This window comes from Onychostoma macrolepis, chromosome 09 (genome assembly GCF_012432095.1).
Source record: "Onychostoma macrolepis isolate SWU-2019 chromosome 09, ASM1243209v1, whole genome shotgun sequence".
NCBI lineage: Eukaryota > Metazoa > Chordata > Actinopteri > Cypriniformes > Cyprinidae > Onychostoma > Onychostoma macrolepis.
In genome coordinates this window covers 10,671,268-10,687,769 of record NC_081163.1, presented here as the reverse complement: position 1 = coordinate 10,687,769, position 16,502 = coordinate 10,671,268, and the positions used below count along the sequence as shown (strand labels likewise).

Sequence of the window (16,502 nt, the reverse complement as noted above, 5' to 3'; positions counted from 1 at the left end):
CTGCACATGCATTTCTCAGCTTTGCAAACACTGTGAAGTCAGCATTAGACCTGTTTAACTCTGTATTCATAATTTCAGGTTCCTCAGAATGCAAGCTGGGATGTGTGCTTCTTCAAAGCCTTGACATTTATGTTATGGTGGAAGTTCTTGTATTTTACCTGTCATTTATTGTTTTATATATAGCGTTGTTCGAATAAAAATAGAGTTATAATAAATCAATTATCATTTCTATTTTAATATATTTTCAGATGTAATTCTTACCTGTAGTGGCAAAGCTGAATGTCACATGATCATTCAGAAATCATTCTAATATGCAGATTTGCTGCTCAAGCAACATTTCTTATTATTGAGTTGTGTTGCTGTATATTTTTGTGGAAACTGTGAACATTTCAGTATTCTAATATGAATGGAAAGTTCAAACGAATAACATTTATTTAGGATCTAAAGCTCTTGTGACATTCTAAATCTCTTCTACTGTCACTTTTGATCAATTGAATGTGTCCTTACTGAATAAAAGTATTAATTCCTTTAAAAAAAAACCTTACTGCCCCAAACTTTTGAAGAGTAGTGTATACTAATTATAGCAATAAATTTAAGAATCTGAAATGTTTCTGTTTTTATTCAGTGATTGACGTAATATAGCAGTGATACATAACTATGTATCCTTTTACTGTACCCTTCATTTAAAGTCCCAAGCCCATAAACCCATTCATGCTTACCACATTGTCCTTGATAAAGTGTCATTTCACTATTACTGCTGCTTCTATTTTAAGGCTTTTTATGCTGTTAAGGTTTACATAATAACATTTTTCCAACCCTTTATCATGACAGATTATTAAAATTAGCAGCTTCTGCTTGATGCACTGCAATAAATAGTTATTTAAAACAAAACCTTTTAATGCAGTCTAAACCCATTCAGATAAAACACTCAAATTACTATGTGTGTAATACAAATGTGTGTCATTATGGACAAGCAAGAGCAAAGTAAAGGCTATTCCTCCCACATATCCTTTTGTTTGGTGTAGCACACATCCACTCTAAATCATCTAGATACATTTTAGGATTCTTGAGGCTGTTTTACATAACGTGCCTTAAATGGTAAATGGCAATAAAGTGATAGGTATTCACAATGTGTGTGCAGGGTTCCGCCGATTCCTACACTAGCAGACCATCCGACTCAGATGTCTCTCTGGATGAGGAGCAGGGCGGCCGGCAGGAGAAAGAACAGCAGGCCACCGTTCAGCTGGAGAGGGCAAAGGTCAGACTGTCTTAACCAGAGCTACCTGTACTGTACCTATGCCATTTTGTAGAAACTATTTTAGAGGCATTTAATTTCTATTATCAGATTGCTCAAGCACACTGATATACTATTCATCAATATGTGCTTTAAATCTGTCTCAGGCCAAGGCTGTGGCCTTTGCCGTGAGGACAAACGTCAGCTACTGTGGTGCCCTAGATGAGGACGTTCCTGTCTCTGGCACTGCCATTTCCTTTGATGCTAAAGACTTCCTTCACATTAAGGAGGTGAAGAGGGCATTTATTTAACGAGAGCCTGTCTAGCTGTATCCATTTATAATGGACTTTAAACATATTCCTTTGTCCTCTGTGTATTTCCACAGAAGTACAACAATGACTGGTGGATTGGGCGACTGGTGAAGGAAGGTTGTGATATCGGTTTCATCCCCAGTCCCTTAAAACTAGAGAACATTCGCACAGCAAGACCAAAAAGGGCCGCTTCCATGGGTAAGACTGACTTACAGGAGAAAATGCATGTATGAGTAATGAGTGTTATGCTGAACCTTAAACAGTTTTGAAGGCTAAGTACACAAAGATGCAAATCTGTCTTCCATTGTATTACTGACAAGCCATTTGTGGTAAATTATTACAAAAATGATCATCAAAGAAGAATATAATGAAAGTTAATGAAAAATATGGTAGATTTCCACCGTGCCAATTTCAAGGATGATTATAAATGCCTTTGTACCTCAGTGTTCATTTCAGCATTGTTCTATTTAGAACACAGGACGGGTGATTATTCATGGGACAACTAATTTTGGCGCAGTGTCCTTTCATATACTGAGCATGATCGGTCATAGTTGTAGGTTTATTGAAAGAAATGACACACAAACCCTTTGAATGAGATGCTGCATTCTCTCTCAACAGCACTGATCAGCAATGTTGAGTCATGCGGTAGTCATACCTCACCACTCTCTCAGATAAAATGTTTGGGTTTGAAGGACAAAGGCATTTGTACTTTACTGCTGTTCTTTCCTTAACAAAGGAAAAATGTAGCATGTCTAAAATAGTGATCCTGATAGACCCTTCAAGATGTTTTATTCAAGACATATTACATCCCTAGTGAAAAATAAATATACCAAAATGTATTTGAAATACATTTATTTAGGATCTAAAGCTCTTGTGACATTCTAAATCTCTTCTACTGTCACTTTTGATCAATTGAATGTGTCCTTACTGAATAAAAGTATTAATTCCTTTAAAAAAAAACCTTACTGCCCCAAACTTTTGAAGAGTAGTGTATACTAATTATAGCAATAAATTTAAGAATCTGAAATGTTTCTGTTTTTATTCAGTGATTGACGTAATATAGCAGTGATACATAACTATGTATCCTTTTAATGTACCCTTCATTTAAAGTCCCAAGCCCATAAACCCATTCATGCTTACCACATTGTCCTTGATAAAGTGTCATTTCACTATTACTGCTGCTTCTATTTTAAGGCTTTTTATGCTGTTAAGGTTTACATAATAACATTTTTTCCAACCCTTTATCATGACAGATTATTAAAATTAGCAGCTTCTGCTTGATGCACTGCAATAAATAGTTATTTAAAACAAAACCTTTTAATGCAGTCTAAACCCATTCAGATAAAACACTCAAATTACTATGTGTGTAATACAAATGTGTGTCATTATGGACAAGCAAGTGCAAAGTAAAGGCTATTCCTCCCACATATCCTTTTGTTTGGTGTAGCACACATCCACTCTAAATCATCTAGATACATTTTAGGATTCTTGAGGCTGTTTTACATAACGTGCCTTAAATGGTAAATGGCAATAAAGTGATAGGTATTCACAATGTGTGTGCAGGGTTCCGATTCCTACACTAGCAGACCATCCGACTCAGATGTCTCTCTGGATGAGGAGCAGGGCGGCCGGCAGGAGAAAGAACAGCAGGCCACCGTTCAGCTGGAGAGGGCAAAGGTCAGACTGTCTTAACCAGAGCTACCTGTACTGTACCTATGCCATTTTGTAGAAACTATTTTAGAGGCATTTAATTTCTATTATCAGATTGCTCAAGCACACTGATATACTATTCATCAATATGTGCTTTAAATCTGTCTCAGGCCAAGGCTGTGGCCTTTGCCGTGAGGACAAACGTCAGCTACTGTGGTGCCCTAGATGAGGACGTTCCTGTCTCTGGCACTGCCATTTCCTTTGATGCTAAAGACTTCCTTCACATTAAGGAGGTGAAGAGGGCATTTATTTAACGAGAGCCTGTCTAGCTGTATCCATTTATAATGGACTTTAAACATATTCCTTTGTCCTCTGTGTATTTCCACAGAAGTACAACAATGACTGGTGGATTGGGCGACTGGTGAAGGAAGGTTGTGATATCGGTTTCATCCCCAGTCCCTTAAAACTAGAGAACATTCGCTTACAGCAAGACCAAAAAAGGGGCCGCTTCCATGGGTAAGACTGACTTACAGGAGAAAATGCATGTATGAGTAATGAGTGTTATGCTGAACCTTAAACAGTTTTGAAGGCTAAGTACACAAAGATGCAAATCTGTCTTCCATTGTATTACTGACAAGCCATTTGTGGTAAATTATTACAAAAATGATCATCAAAGAAGAATATAATGAAAGTTAATGAAAAATATGGTAGATTTCCACCGTGCCAATTTCAAGGATGATTATAAATGCCTTTGTACCTCAGTGTTCATTTCAGCATTGTTCTATTTAGAACACAGGACGGGTGATTATTCATGGGACAACTAATTTTGGCGCAGTGTCCTTTCATATACTGAGCATGATCGGTCATAGTTGTAGGTTTATTGAAAGAAATGACACACAAACCCTTTGAATGAGATGCTGCATTCTCTCTCAACAGCACTGATCAGCAATGTTGAGTCATGCGGTAGTCATACCTCACCACTCTCTCAGATAAAATGTTTGGGTTTGAAGGACAAAGGCATTTGTACTTTACTGCTGTTCTTTCCTTAACAAAGGAAAAATGTAGCATGTCTAAAATAGTGATCCTGATAGACCCTTCAAGATGTTTTATTCAAGACATATTACATCCCTAGTGAAAAATAAATATACCAAAATGTATTTGAAATACATTTATTTCATTCTAAGTACATTTACATATTTACTTATGTAATAAAAATACCCTGCAACTGTACTCTTAGTATACTAAACTGATTAAAGTCTGCTAAATCGGAACAACAAATTTTGTACTTAATGCACTTCAGTTGTGCAGATGTAGTGCTGAAGTCCAACTAAATATATACTGAAGTATATTTGATTGTGCTGAAGTGGAACTATTGCATCAGGTACACTTTAAATATCTTGCATTTAATGACCAATATTATTCAAAGATCATACAATCCTCATCAAAAGTGACATTAAAACACATTTTAGTCTTAATATTAAGAAATATGCATTGTGCACAAATAGTACTCCAAATAAAGTTTTATAACTTTTACATCAGTAAGTCTCGACTCTCGAGTGATACATCAGTAAATATGTTAATACATTTGAACTATACTTAGTATAAAATAAATGTATTCTAAATATATTACTTTTTACTGGGGTTACCTTAAACACATAAATTTGACTTTATAGCATATTCTAGCTTCTAACATCTTTGTCTCAACTCAAACTGTCCAAATGTTTACGCAAAATTACATTAAAGGGGTCATCGGATGCCCATTTTCCACAAATGGATATGATTCTTTAGGGTCTTAATGAAAAGTCTATAACATACTTTGGTTAAAATTTCTCAATGGTAGTGTAAAGCAACACCCTTTTTACCCTGTCAAAAATAACTCTTTTCAGAGCAAGCCGTTTTTCTTGCATGCCGCTTGAAATGCAGATGAGCTCTGCTCACCCCGTCCCTCTTTTCCAAGCCACTCTCTGATAGACGGTAACGATCACGAATGATTCGCACAAACATAGACACAGTTAGGTAGATCAGGGTCGCATTCCCTTCAGAAACAAACGTAATCCTCTGTGTCTTCAGTGGCTCAGATGTCGGGAGTAAATGACGACTGCTATGTTCATTATTACATCCAACAATAAAACACTTCAATCACTTAGGAGTCATTCTTGTCTATATCTGCACCGGCGTTGAAACAACTGATGACAGCTCACTCAGGGCGGGTCTAAGGTAAAATGCTAGTGTCAATCAACAATCGTGGGAGGGGCCTGGGTCTGTGTGACGTCACACAGCCAAGAAGCTGAGAATGGCTTGATTTGAGAAAAGGGTAATGATTTTAGTAGATTAAAAGAAAAAACTGGGTGGATTTTTATCATTATAGGGTGGTTGTGTACACACACTGCCAACACAGATTTATTTTCAAACAACATGTAAAAGTGCATTTCGCATCCGATGACCTCTTTAAAAATGCCAAATGCCAGATCTGACTGCCACAATATTTCATGCAAAGTTAATTTAAAAATAAGAAGTACTACATATTTATTTCTTAGAATATAACTGGATTCCAATTAGACATGCAATGAGCTCTGTTTTTTTGTTTTTTTTTACTGTTTAATTAACAGTCTTTAATTACCACCATTACCTATTCTTTATTCTGCTCCTATAGGAAGTCCAGTGGGAACTCTTCTTCCAGTCTGGGTGAAATGGTGTCAGGCACCTTCAAGCCCAACCCTGCTTCTGCAGGTCAGCTTTAGTGAAGGGTTCCAGTTCACTTCAGATTTACAGGCTGGTTTTATAAAATGTCCAGAAATTACAGGGGAAACATGGTTTTTTTTTTTTTTAATGCTGTCCAAATTGACATTTCATATGTTGTTAATGCCCCTTGACACAAAATAAATATCAAAATAAATATGGCTGAGAAACACAACCTGTAGAGAGGCTGTGTTGCCCAGTGAAATTTAGTGTAACATTAAAAACCATACTGGAAGAATGCTAGGCACTGAAAATGTTAAATAATATTTATTTTATTTTATTTAGAATTTTAAGTAGAGAAAAGATGCATCAGATTTTGTTTTAATCTACTTTTTAAAATTCCTCTTTTCAATCATCACAGGTAAACAGAAACAGAAAGTGGTGAGTGAGCTTTATTTTCATTTGTCAATGCTATAAATTCTATCAAATACTATACTATTGTAACAAACTTCTGTTTCAAGCTATTGTAGTGTTCGTGCAGTAGTCAGTATGGGGTTATTGTAGTGCAAATAAACGGCATATTGTTTCACATCAAATTGCTGTTATTTTGCAGGCCGAGCACATTCCTCCATACGATGTGGTCCCTTCCATGAGGCCGGTGGTCTTAGTTGGCCCATCACTTAAGGGATATGAGGTAGGCCTCCCCCAATCCCTATGGTGTGTGCGTGTGTATATTTAGACATGGTAACCAGGGCATCACTTCTTAAGCAGCGAGCGAGAGGGGATGTCGGTTTGTCACTGAATAGCAGTCATCATCTCCAAGCAGAGTTGCCAAGGCAACAACCTTCTGGGTACAACATGCCAGTCTCAAAAATGGAGCATGGAGGAAACAAACATAACCACCATCCCTGAAATCAGCGTGACAAGTGTGTTAGTATGCACCATATGAATATTAGACTAGATCTCTTGGAGCATATATCATGATTGATCTGTGAAAGATAAACAGCTGTGTTTAATCATTTAAGCTCGTTATTTAAGAATATGTCATCTGCTCCTTTACAAACATTATTTAAAGGAATAATTCACCCAAGTGAGTTTGTTTCATCATTGAACTTAGAGAAATTCAGCATTACATCAATTGTTTACCAATGGATCCTCTGCAGTGAATGGGTGCCGTCAGAATGAGAGTATAAACAGCTGCTAAAAGCATCACAATAATACACAAGTAATCCACATGACTCCAGTCCATCCATTAATGTCTCATAAAGTGACAATCTGATTGTTTGTAATAGACGTTTTTAATTTTAAAGCATTGATTATGGCTAAAATATGAGTCCTCTATCCATTGCTTACTAACTATTGCTTTCTCCTGTGAAAAGTAGGCTTGTCTGAGTCAGGAGAGAGATATTGTATGCACAGATCAAGCTCCGTTTGCAAGCAAAAACAGTTCTAAACAAATATATCTGTAGAATTTGATGTGAGAGGATAACAGGAGGAAGCATTATGGACTCATATTTTGTGCACTTTAATGATGGATGCAGGTTTTCGGGTTCACAAGATGATAATTGATGGACTGGAATCGTGTGGATTACTTGTGGATTATTGTGATGTTTTTATCAGCTGTTTGGACTCTCATTCTGACGGCACCCATACACTGCAGAGGATCCACTGATGAGCAAGTGATGTAATTTTTTCCAAATCCGTTCTGATGAAGAAACAAGAAACTCATCTGCATCTCGAATGATATGGAATGAGTACATTTTCAGCAAATCTTCATTTTCGGGTGACTCTAAGACAGACTTCACTTTTTGTCATTTCCTGGCTAGACGCTGTTGAAGTAAATTAGATATTTTCCTCAGTTTTTCCAATGAATCTTTCAAATAAAAATCTCTTTTTTGCTCATAATTGTGTTTACTCTCCTGTCCTCGTGGGTTTGAACACAGGTGACAGATATGATGCAGAAAGCGCTCTTTGACTTCCTGAAACACAGGTTTGAAGGCAGGTGAGGGACAGTGTTTAATGCATTTTTGATTTTGAATACCTTTCCTGTCCATGTGTTCATGATTTCAGCACATTTATTTCCTAATTTCAGGATATCAATCACAAGAGTAACCGCAGACATCTCTTTGGCCAAGAGATCTGTGCTGAATAACCCTAGTAAGAGAGCGATTATTGAGAGATCCAACACCAGATCCAACCTGGGTATGTCAGCTCATCTTTAAATGCCATTGAGCGTTTTTAACTTAATGCAGGTTAATTAATTAATGTTAGACATGTTTACTGCTTCTAAGTCAGCATGTTGACATCACGCTGAATGTTTTCTCTTTTTGGCAGCGGAGGTTCAGAGTGAGATCGAGCGAATTTTTGAATTGGCCAGATCCCTTCAGCTGGTTGTGCTGGATGCCGACACGATCAACCATCCAGCCCAGCTCATCAAGACCTCTTTAGCTCCCATTATTGTCCATGTCAAAGTGTCTTCTCCCAAGGTAACATGGTTGCATTTATTTATTAATAAAGAAATTGAACAAGTATTAACAATATCTGTTAATTGAATTATGTTTTGACTACAATAATTATTGCATGTATGTGCTTACAGGTATTGCAACGGCTGATCAAATCACGGGGGAAGTCTCAAAGCAAGCATTTAAATGTACAGCTGGTGGCAGCAGACAAACTAGCTCAGTGTCCTCCAGTGAGTATCCAGAATAATGTAACGTAGTCTGATTCTTCTTTTTTACAGTGCTTACAACCCATTTTACTTTCAGTCTGGGGTCAGTAAGATGTTTTTGAAAGAAGTCTCTTATTCTCAAGGGTGCATTTATTTGATGAAAAATACTGTAAAACAGTAATATTTTGAAATATTATTACAATTTAAAAAATGTTTTCTATTTGAAAATATTTTAAAATGTAATTTAGTTCTGTGATGGCCAAGCTGAATTTTTAGTAGTCAATACTTTATGATTTGCTGATAATGAAACTTTTCTTATTATGGATGTTGAAAACATTTGTGTTGCTTAGTACGTTTTGTGGAAATGTGATTTTGTCAGGATTCTTTGATGAATAGAAAGTTCAAATTAACAGCATTTCTTTGAAATTGAAATCTTTTGTAACATTATAAAGGTCTTTATTGTCGCTTATGATCAATTTAATGCATCCTTGCTGAATAAATGTATTAATTCAAAAAAGACTCCAGACTTTTGAACAGTAGTGTATCACAGTAACACAGGATATTCATTAAGACAAAATGTGATTTTTATTCATTGAGGTTGGATTGGGTTGTGAAAAGTTGGCGTTATGGAATACATTAAAAATAAAGGATGTGACATATAAAACACTGACTACATTGCTGTTCCTGCCCTGTTCCAGGAAATGTTTGACATAATTTTGGATGAGAATCAGCTCGAGGATGCATGTGAACATCTGGCCGAGTATCTGGAGGCCTACTGGCGTGCAACTCACACTTCCCTCAGCACCCCTCTGAACCCTCTGCTGGGCCGCAACCTTGGCTCCACTGCGCTCTCACCATACCCCACAGCCATCTCTGGACTACAGGTGAGTGGAGACATGGGACTCCGTTTTAAATATTCCAACATATGCTGATTAGAATGTGTTGAAAGTCATTTGATAAGCTCCGCCCCCTTTGTTAATGTTGCCATCGCAAGCTTTATAGAATGTACCATAGGAATGAACTGGAGATTTCTGGAGATTTGCATGAAATTTCAGAAACAAAAAATGCTCAGAATGTTAAAAAAAAAAAGAAAATTGAAATATTATGTTTATGTGTGCAGGAATTAAGTTTATCTCATTTTTCCTACAGAAATGGTTAACTTACAGTATGTAGTAAAATATTTGAAAGTAATTGCTTAATACTGTCCTCTGAAAGAGTTAAATTGTATTTATTTTGAATTGTAATATATTGGTTACGCTGCTAATATCCATTAACTTTCAACAGAGCCAAAGAAATAAAAACAGCAATCACATCAGTGACAACTCTCCAATGGAGCGGCGCAGCTTGATGACGTCCGATGAGAACTACCAGAACAACGAGCGGCAAAAGAAGAGCCATAACCGCCTGTCCTCCAGCTCCCAGCAAAGTCGAGACCATTACCCTCTGGTAGAGGAGGACTACCATGATCCCTATCAAGACGCGTACAAACCTCACCGCAACCGGGGCTCCCCCGGGGGCTACAGTAACGACTCGCGGCACAGACTCTGAACATCCAGTCCACTTGAGCCAGAGCTATGAGATAAATCTCATGTAATTGTGTAAACCCTTTCTGAAAATGCAGTGCATTGTGTTCACTCCAACACAGGTCCCCATATATGGGCCATCTTAACTAAAAGCAAAATCCGAGCACCCGGTCCGTCTATGTAAGGCAGTTGTTTGCAGCCCTTACGCATCTCTTGTCAGGCAGTTGGAGGTGCTGATTTTATCTGCAATGGTTGAGATAAGTTGCTCTTCTGGAGGAGTGACAACTATAGTACCATCTGGTCCATCCAGTTTCTCCTAGTAGAGGCCTAAGCCCTGCGTTTAATTGCTAACCAAAGCCCTGCACTGTCTATATTTGCAGGACGTTTTGTGGTGGCATGCTAATTTTCACCCTGAACTAGTGCCGGCATGCAGTGCCAAGACCCAATCAGCACAGAGCCTTTTTGCACGATTTCAGTAGCCAATGGAAGTGTCATGCGTTCACCGTTCTGTTTTTTCCTGTCTTAGTATTTATGTTAGATGGTCTCTTATTTTGCCCGAACAGCCTCAGGTACGAAGCAGGAATGCTTCATAGGTGCCAAAATCTAAGAGGTTTCTTTTCCCACAGTCTATTTTCATAATGATCTCTGCAGACAGTGTCAACAGACACTTTTTCTGAGCAAAATACAAAAGATAGCAACATATTTACATTTTTTACGTACACCATAATGCCTATAGTTCACTCAGCGCTTTGCCCAGGCCTACAAGTGGGATGATGTTGCAAAAAATTACACCAGAGTACCAGTATCAGGTAGATTTTATCATTACTTGGTAGTAATAGTAAATAAACGAATCTCATGAAACCTTATAAGATTTACAGATTATATTTCACCCAAAAATCTGAATTAAAAAAAAAATCATATAAATATAAAAATAAATATAATCGATATAAATACAATGAAGCCTGTTTTAGGACAATTAAGACTCAAATTGTGACATTATTTTCATGAAAATTAAGCATGCCCTCCTCTATTTTAATTACTGCAATAAAAAACTTAAAGAACGTGAAAGAATTATGCATCATGATAGTATTTGTTAAATTTCAATAATTACATTAAATAGTGTTATTCAGGATAATGGGTTAAAAAACGCTATACATATTATGGAAATTAATAAGAATTTAAAGGGTAAATTGTGCTTAATTATCAATAACATAATATTATAATAAAAATTAAAAACTTGTCCAAATCAACTATATTTTCTTAATAATAATATATATATATATATATATATATATATATATATATATATATATATATATATATATATGTATTTTATTTATTTATTTATTATTTTTATTTATTTTTGGTGAAATGTGACCTGAGCATGTTTTGTGAGATTCTCAGGGGTGAGCTCATACTCTGATTGAAATGGCACAGTAGCCTGTGTCATTGAAATATATGGCAGCTGAGTGAAAATCCATTCTGTCACTGAGGGAGTGTTTACACGACACAATTTTCAACTAAAAATTGAAATTTTAAGCGTTTTGGCCCTTCATTTAGACGAAAACTGCCTTTTGGGGGCCTGAAAATGCAAACTTTTGAAATCAAAGTGCAAGTTTAAAAAAAAAACGATACTATTATACTATATATACGATACTCTGTGTAAACCAAAAAAAAACATGAATTTGTTATAATGGTGATGTGCAAGTGTTTTATGTGTTTGCGTAGTGTTTCTTTACAAAGTGACATTGCTAACTCTACACTGTAAAAAAAACATTTTAAGGCAACCAGCTTCAGCAGATTTTTGAGTTTTCTCAACTTGTCGTTTTAAGTTTATACAACAAAAATTTGAGAATCTCCCACAAAAAATTAGTTGAGCAAACTCAAATTTTTTAATAATAATTAATAATTTTTTAAAGTTCGCTCAACTTTTTTTTTACAGTGTAGGGATGTAACGATTACCGGTTTGACGATAAATCATGATAAAATTCCCCTCGGTTAATACCGTTTCATATTTAAATTATCATTAAAACCATACTCGATTACCGCGATTTGAACAACTCACAATAAAAAAAATACTGTCCAGCATAAAGCACAGTTTTAAGTAACAGTCTCACATGCTCACAGCGCGCAAAGTAGTTTCGTTTTGAGTGAAAATTGGGCGGAAAAGCTGGGAGGTTTTAAAAGAGTGCTGAGGGAATTATACAAATGAATATATGAATGAATTAATTGAATGTACCTCTGAAGGTTCTGACTGTCTTCAGAAACGATTCGATGGCATTTTGTTTTCATCTTCGCTCCATGTAATACCTAAAGGAAGTGTTCTTAATCGCAATACTGCTTTGTCCGCGGAGTTTACGGGAAACGGCTGTAATTCAGTTTATGAAGCGCCACCTAGTGTCAGAGAGTGGATTTACAGAGACTTATATTTACATTCAGCCTGTGTGCAGTGTCTAGTCTGGCCAAAAAGAAGCTTGTGTGGATTCTACACATTTAAACAATTCAAATAAATTATGTAGAGTTATTTATGGAGCAGATAAAGTACATATAATCATTTATCATTTTGAATTTTCTATATTTAAAGGCTGAAATGTGAGGTTTACCTTTTTATAAAACTTTTTCAAAGCTTTATTTGAACATTTACATTAGATATTTGAACATGCTATTAAACTGTTGTCATTTAAAATCCGAACATCATTGGTAATGTTATTGTTTTAGTGATTATGCAAACAAAAAGTCATTTTATGTGTTAGTACTTTTTGAACATCTCCAGCACATTTTAACAATACCATGATAATACTGATAACCGTGATCATTTTGGTCACTATAATCGTGATAAGAAATTTTCACTCCGTTACATCTCTACCAACTATACTTACCTGGCATGCATAATATAGCATTTTTAGTTGTTTTAGCGAATCCGTGTGAACAGATCATTTTGAAAATGTTGTCGCCTGTACACAAAACCTTTTCAAAAACGCGAAACATTTCTGTTTTTTGTACACTGTTGTCGTGTAAACCTACCCTTAGTCAGGTCTGTGGATCACCATAAAGTTCCTCTGTTCTAGTAAGCTTTATAAAACTAGTCTTGAACTATTTAGTGTGTGCCTGACCTATAGTATAGTTACTGGTTGCCGTAGCAGGGACACTAAGTATTGGAATTAAAATTAGACTTCAGACTAAGATTCAACATAAAACTGTTGTTTGTTTTGCATGAAGGCTTATAAGATTTACAGATTATATTTCACCCAAAATCTGAATTAAAAAAAAATCATATAAATATAAAAATAAATATAATCGATATAAATACAATGAAGCCTGTTTTAGGACAATTAAGACTCAAATTGTGACATTATTTTCATGAAAATTAAGCATGCCCTCCTCTATTTTAATTACTGCAATAAAAACTTAAAGAACGTGAAAGAATTATGCATCATGATAGTATTTGTTAAATTTCAATAATTACATTAAATAGTGTTATTCAGGATAATGGGTTAAAAACGCTATACATATTATGGAAATTAATAAGAATTTAAAGGGTAAATTGTGCTTAATTATCAATAACATAATATTATAATAAAAATTAAAAACTTGTCCAAATCAACTATATTTTCTTAATAATAATATATATATATATATATATATATATATATATATATATATATATATATATATATATATGTATTTTATTTATTTATTTATTATTTTTATTTATTTTTGGTGAAATGTGACCTGAGCATGTTTTGTGAGATTCTCAGGGTGAGCTCATGACACTCTGATTGAAATGGCACAGTAGCCTGTGTCATTGAAATATATGGCAGCTGAGTGAAAATCCATTCTGTCACTGAGGGAGTGTTTACACGACACAATTTTCAACTAAAATTGAAATTTTAAGCGCTTTTGGCCCTTCATTTAGACGAAAACTGCCTTTTGGGGGCCTGAAAATGCAAACTTTTGAAATCAAAGTGCAAGTTTAAAAAAACGATACTATTATACTATATATACGATACTCTGTGTAAACCAAAAAACATGAATTTGTTATAATGGTGATGTGCAAGTGTTTTATGTGTTTTGCGTAGTGTTTCTTTACAAAGTGACATTGCTAACTCTACACTGTAAAAAAACATTTTAAGGCAACCAGCTTCAGCAGATTTTTGAGTTTTCTCAACTTGTCGTTTTAAGTTTATACAACAAAAATTTGAGAATCTCCCACAAAAAATTAGTTGAGCAAACTCAAATTTTTTAATAATAATTAATAATTTTTTAAAGTTCGCTCAACTTTTTTTTTACAGTGTAGGGATGTAACGATTACCGGTTTGACGATAAATCATGATAAAATTCCCCTCGGTTAATACCGTTTCATATTTAAATTATCATTAAAACCATACTCGATTACCGCGATTTGAACAACTCACAATAAAAAAAATACTGTCCAGCATAAAGCACAGTTTTAAGTAACAGTCTCACATGCTCACAGCGCGCAAAGTAGTTTCGTTTTGAGTGAAAATTGGGCGGAAAAGCTGGGAGGTTTTAAAAGAGTGCTGAGGGAATTATACAAATGAATATATGAATGAATTAATTGAATGTACCTCTGAAGGTTCTGACTGTCTTCAGAAACGATTCGATGGCATTTTGTTTTCATCTTCGCCCATGTAATACCTAAAGGAAGTGTTCTTAATCGCAATACTGCTTTGTCCGCGGAGTTTACGGAAACGGCTGTAATTCAGTTTATGAAGCGCCACCTAGTGTCAGAGAGTGGATTTACAGAGACTTATATTTACATTCAGCCTGTGTGCAGTGTCTAGTCTGGCCAAAAAGAAGCTTGTGTGGATTCTACACATTTAAACAATTCAAATAAATTATGTAGAGTTATTTATGGAGCAGATAAAGTACATATAATCATTTATCATTTTGAATTTTCTATATTTAAAGGCTGAAATGTGAGGTTTACCTTTTTATAAAACTTTTTCAAAGCTTTATTTGAACATTTACATTAGATATTTGAACATGCTATTAAACTGTTGTCATTTAAAATCCGAACATCATTGGTAATGTTATTGTTTTAGTGATTATGCAAACAAAAAGTCATTTTATGTGTTAGTACTTTTTGAACATCTCCAGCACATTTTAACAATACCATGATAATACTGATAACCGTGATCATTTTGGTCACTATAATCGTGATAAGAAATTTTCACTCCGTTACATCTCTACCAACTATACTTACCTGGCATGCATAATATAGCATTTTTAGTTGTTTTAGCGAATCCGTGTGAACAGATCATTTTGAAAATGTTGTCGTCTGTACACAAAACCTTTTCAAAAACGCGAAACATTTCTGTTTTTTGTACACTGTTGTCGTGTAAACCTACCCTTAGTCAGGTCTGTGGATCACCATAAAGTTCCTCTGTTCTAGTAAGCTTTATAAAACTAGTCTTGAACTATTTAGTGTGTGCCTGACCTATAGTATAGTTACTGGTTGCCGTAGCAGGGACACTAAGTATTGGAATTAAAATTAGACTTCAGACTAAGATTCAACATAAAAACTGTTGTTTGTTTTGCATGAAGGCTTTTTCTGTAAATTAGTTATTTTCATCAGGCCTGTTTGCAAAAGCTGTTCACACACACTGAAGTGCTCAGATGAACAAATCAGGTGTCATTCCTGCCTTTGCATGTGCAAAACTACTTGGTTGTGTTGCTGGCTTACATTGATTATGACAAAAAAACATCAGATTTTGTCTATTGTATTAGATATTTCACCAACTCCATTGTCATTTATTCAATGAAAAATGCTAAATGATGTTTGATGAACAGTCCAGACAATGCTTGAATTGATGCTAGCGCAGTTTTTTAAATGTTGTTTGGATCTTGACGTTTGCATTTTTCTCGACTCATTTCTTAGTACTGCAAATCACAACAATTCCGCAATCTGATTCGATTAGCTTAATTGTGTTGTGTTGTACAGTGTTTCCTCTCACAGAGATCGCTGTTGTGTGTTCGTAATGCTCAGAGAGAGAACAAAAGCAGTGTCGATTCAGTTTTATAGTTACTGTGTTGCAAAAAGCATTTGGTCCATATCCTTCAGTGGCTTCATATAGTTGAGGTTTAATCATATCTGAGTGTTAATACTATACGTTTGGTGTGGAAATGATTGGATTTATCCAGTTTCCATTCTGCTGTAAGTGAATCTGTGAGCAGTTCTGAAGAGGTAGCTTTGATAGTAATAAACTACTGGATTTGCCGCGTGCAGAACCAGTAGGAAAGAAACTCTATCTGTCCGTAGGCTATTTTCAGTATATACGGTACGTAGCATTAGAAAGCATTCAGTAAACGTTTTTTAAACGTTTCTTGCTGCAGTTGAGGGGCCAGTAGAAGTTAATGTAGTTTGGGTAAAGTGTCCTTATTCTCTGATCACTGCCACCCCATTTCTCCTGCCC

General features: G+C 35.4%; 1 protein-coding gene across 1 annotated transcript in view; it reads left to right on the top strand.

Annotated features, from left to right (window-relative positions):
• The window catches only part of cacnb4a (calcium channel, voltage-dependent, beta 4a subunit), a 28,605-nt gene extending 17,498 nt beyond the window's left edge, over positions 1–11,107 (top strand). Inside the window, exons 3-15 of the mRNA XM_058787804.1 lie at positions 1,142–1,258; positions 3,169–3,222; positions 3,366–3,488; positions 3,584–3,711; positions 5,849–5,925; positions 6,296–6,315; positions 6,488–6,568; positions 7,818–7,876; positions 7,967–8,076; positions 8,209–8,360; positions 8,471–8,566; positions 9,241–9,426; positions 9,827–11,107. Coding sequence (XP_058643787.1) covers positions 1,142–1,258; positions 3,169–3,222; positions 3,366–3,488; positions 3,584–3,711; positions 5,849–5,925; positions 6,296–6,315; positions 6,488–6,568; positions 7,818–7,876; positions 7,967–8,076; positions 8,209–8,360; positions 8,471–8,566; positions 9,241–9,426; positions 9,827–10,090 — 1,467 coding nt within the window. The 3' untranslated portion in view covers positions 10,091–11,107. The remainder of the gene's footprint in view (positions 1–1,141; positions 1,259–3,168; positions 3,223–3,365; positions 3,489–3,583; positions 3,712–5,848; positions 5,926–6,295; positions 6,316–6,487; positions 6,569–7,817; positions 7,877–7,966; positions 8,077–8,208; positions 8,361–8,470; positions 8,567–9,240; positions 9,427–9,826) is intronic.
• Positions 11,108–16,502: the final 5,395 nt, after the last annotated feature.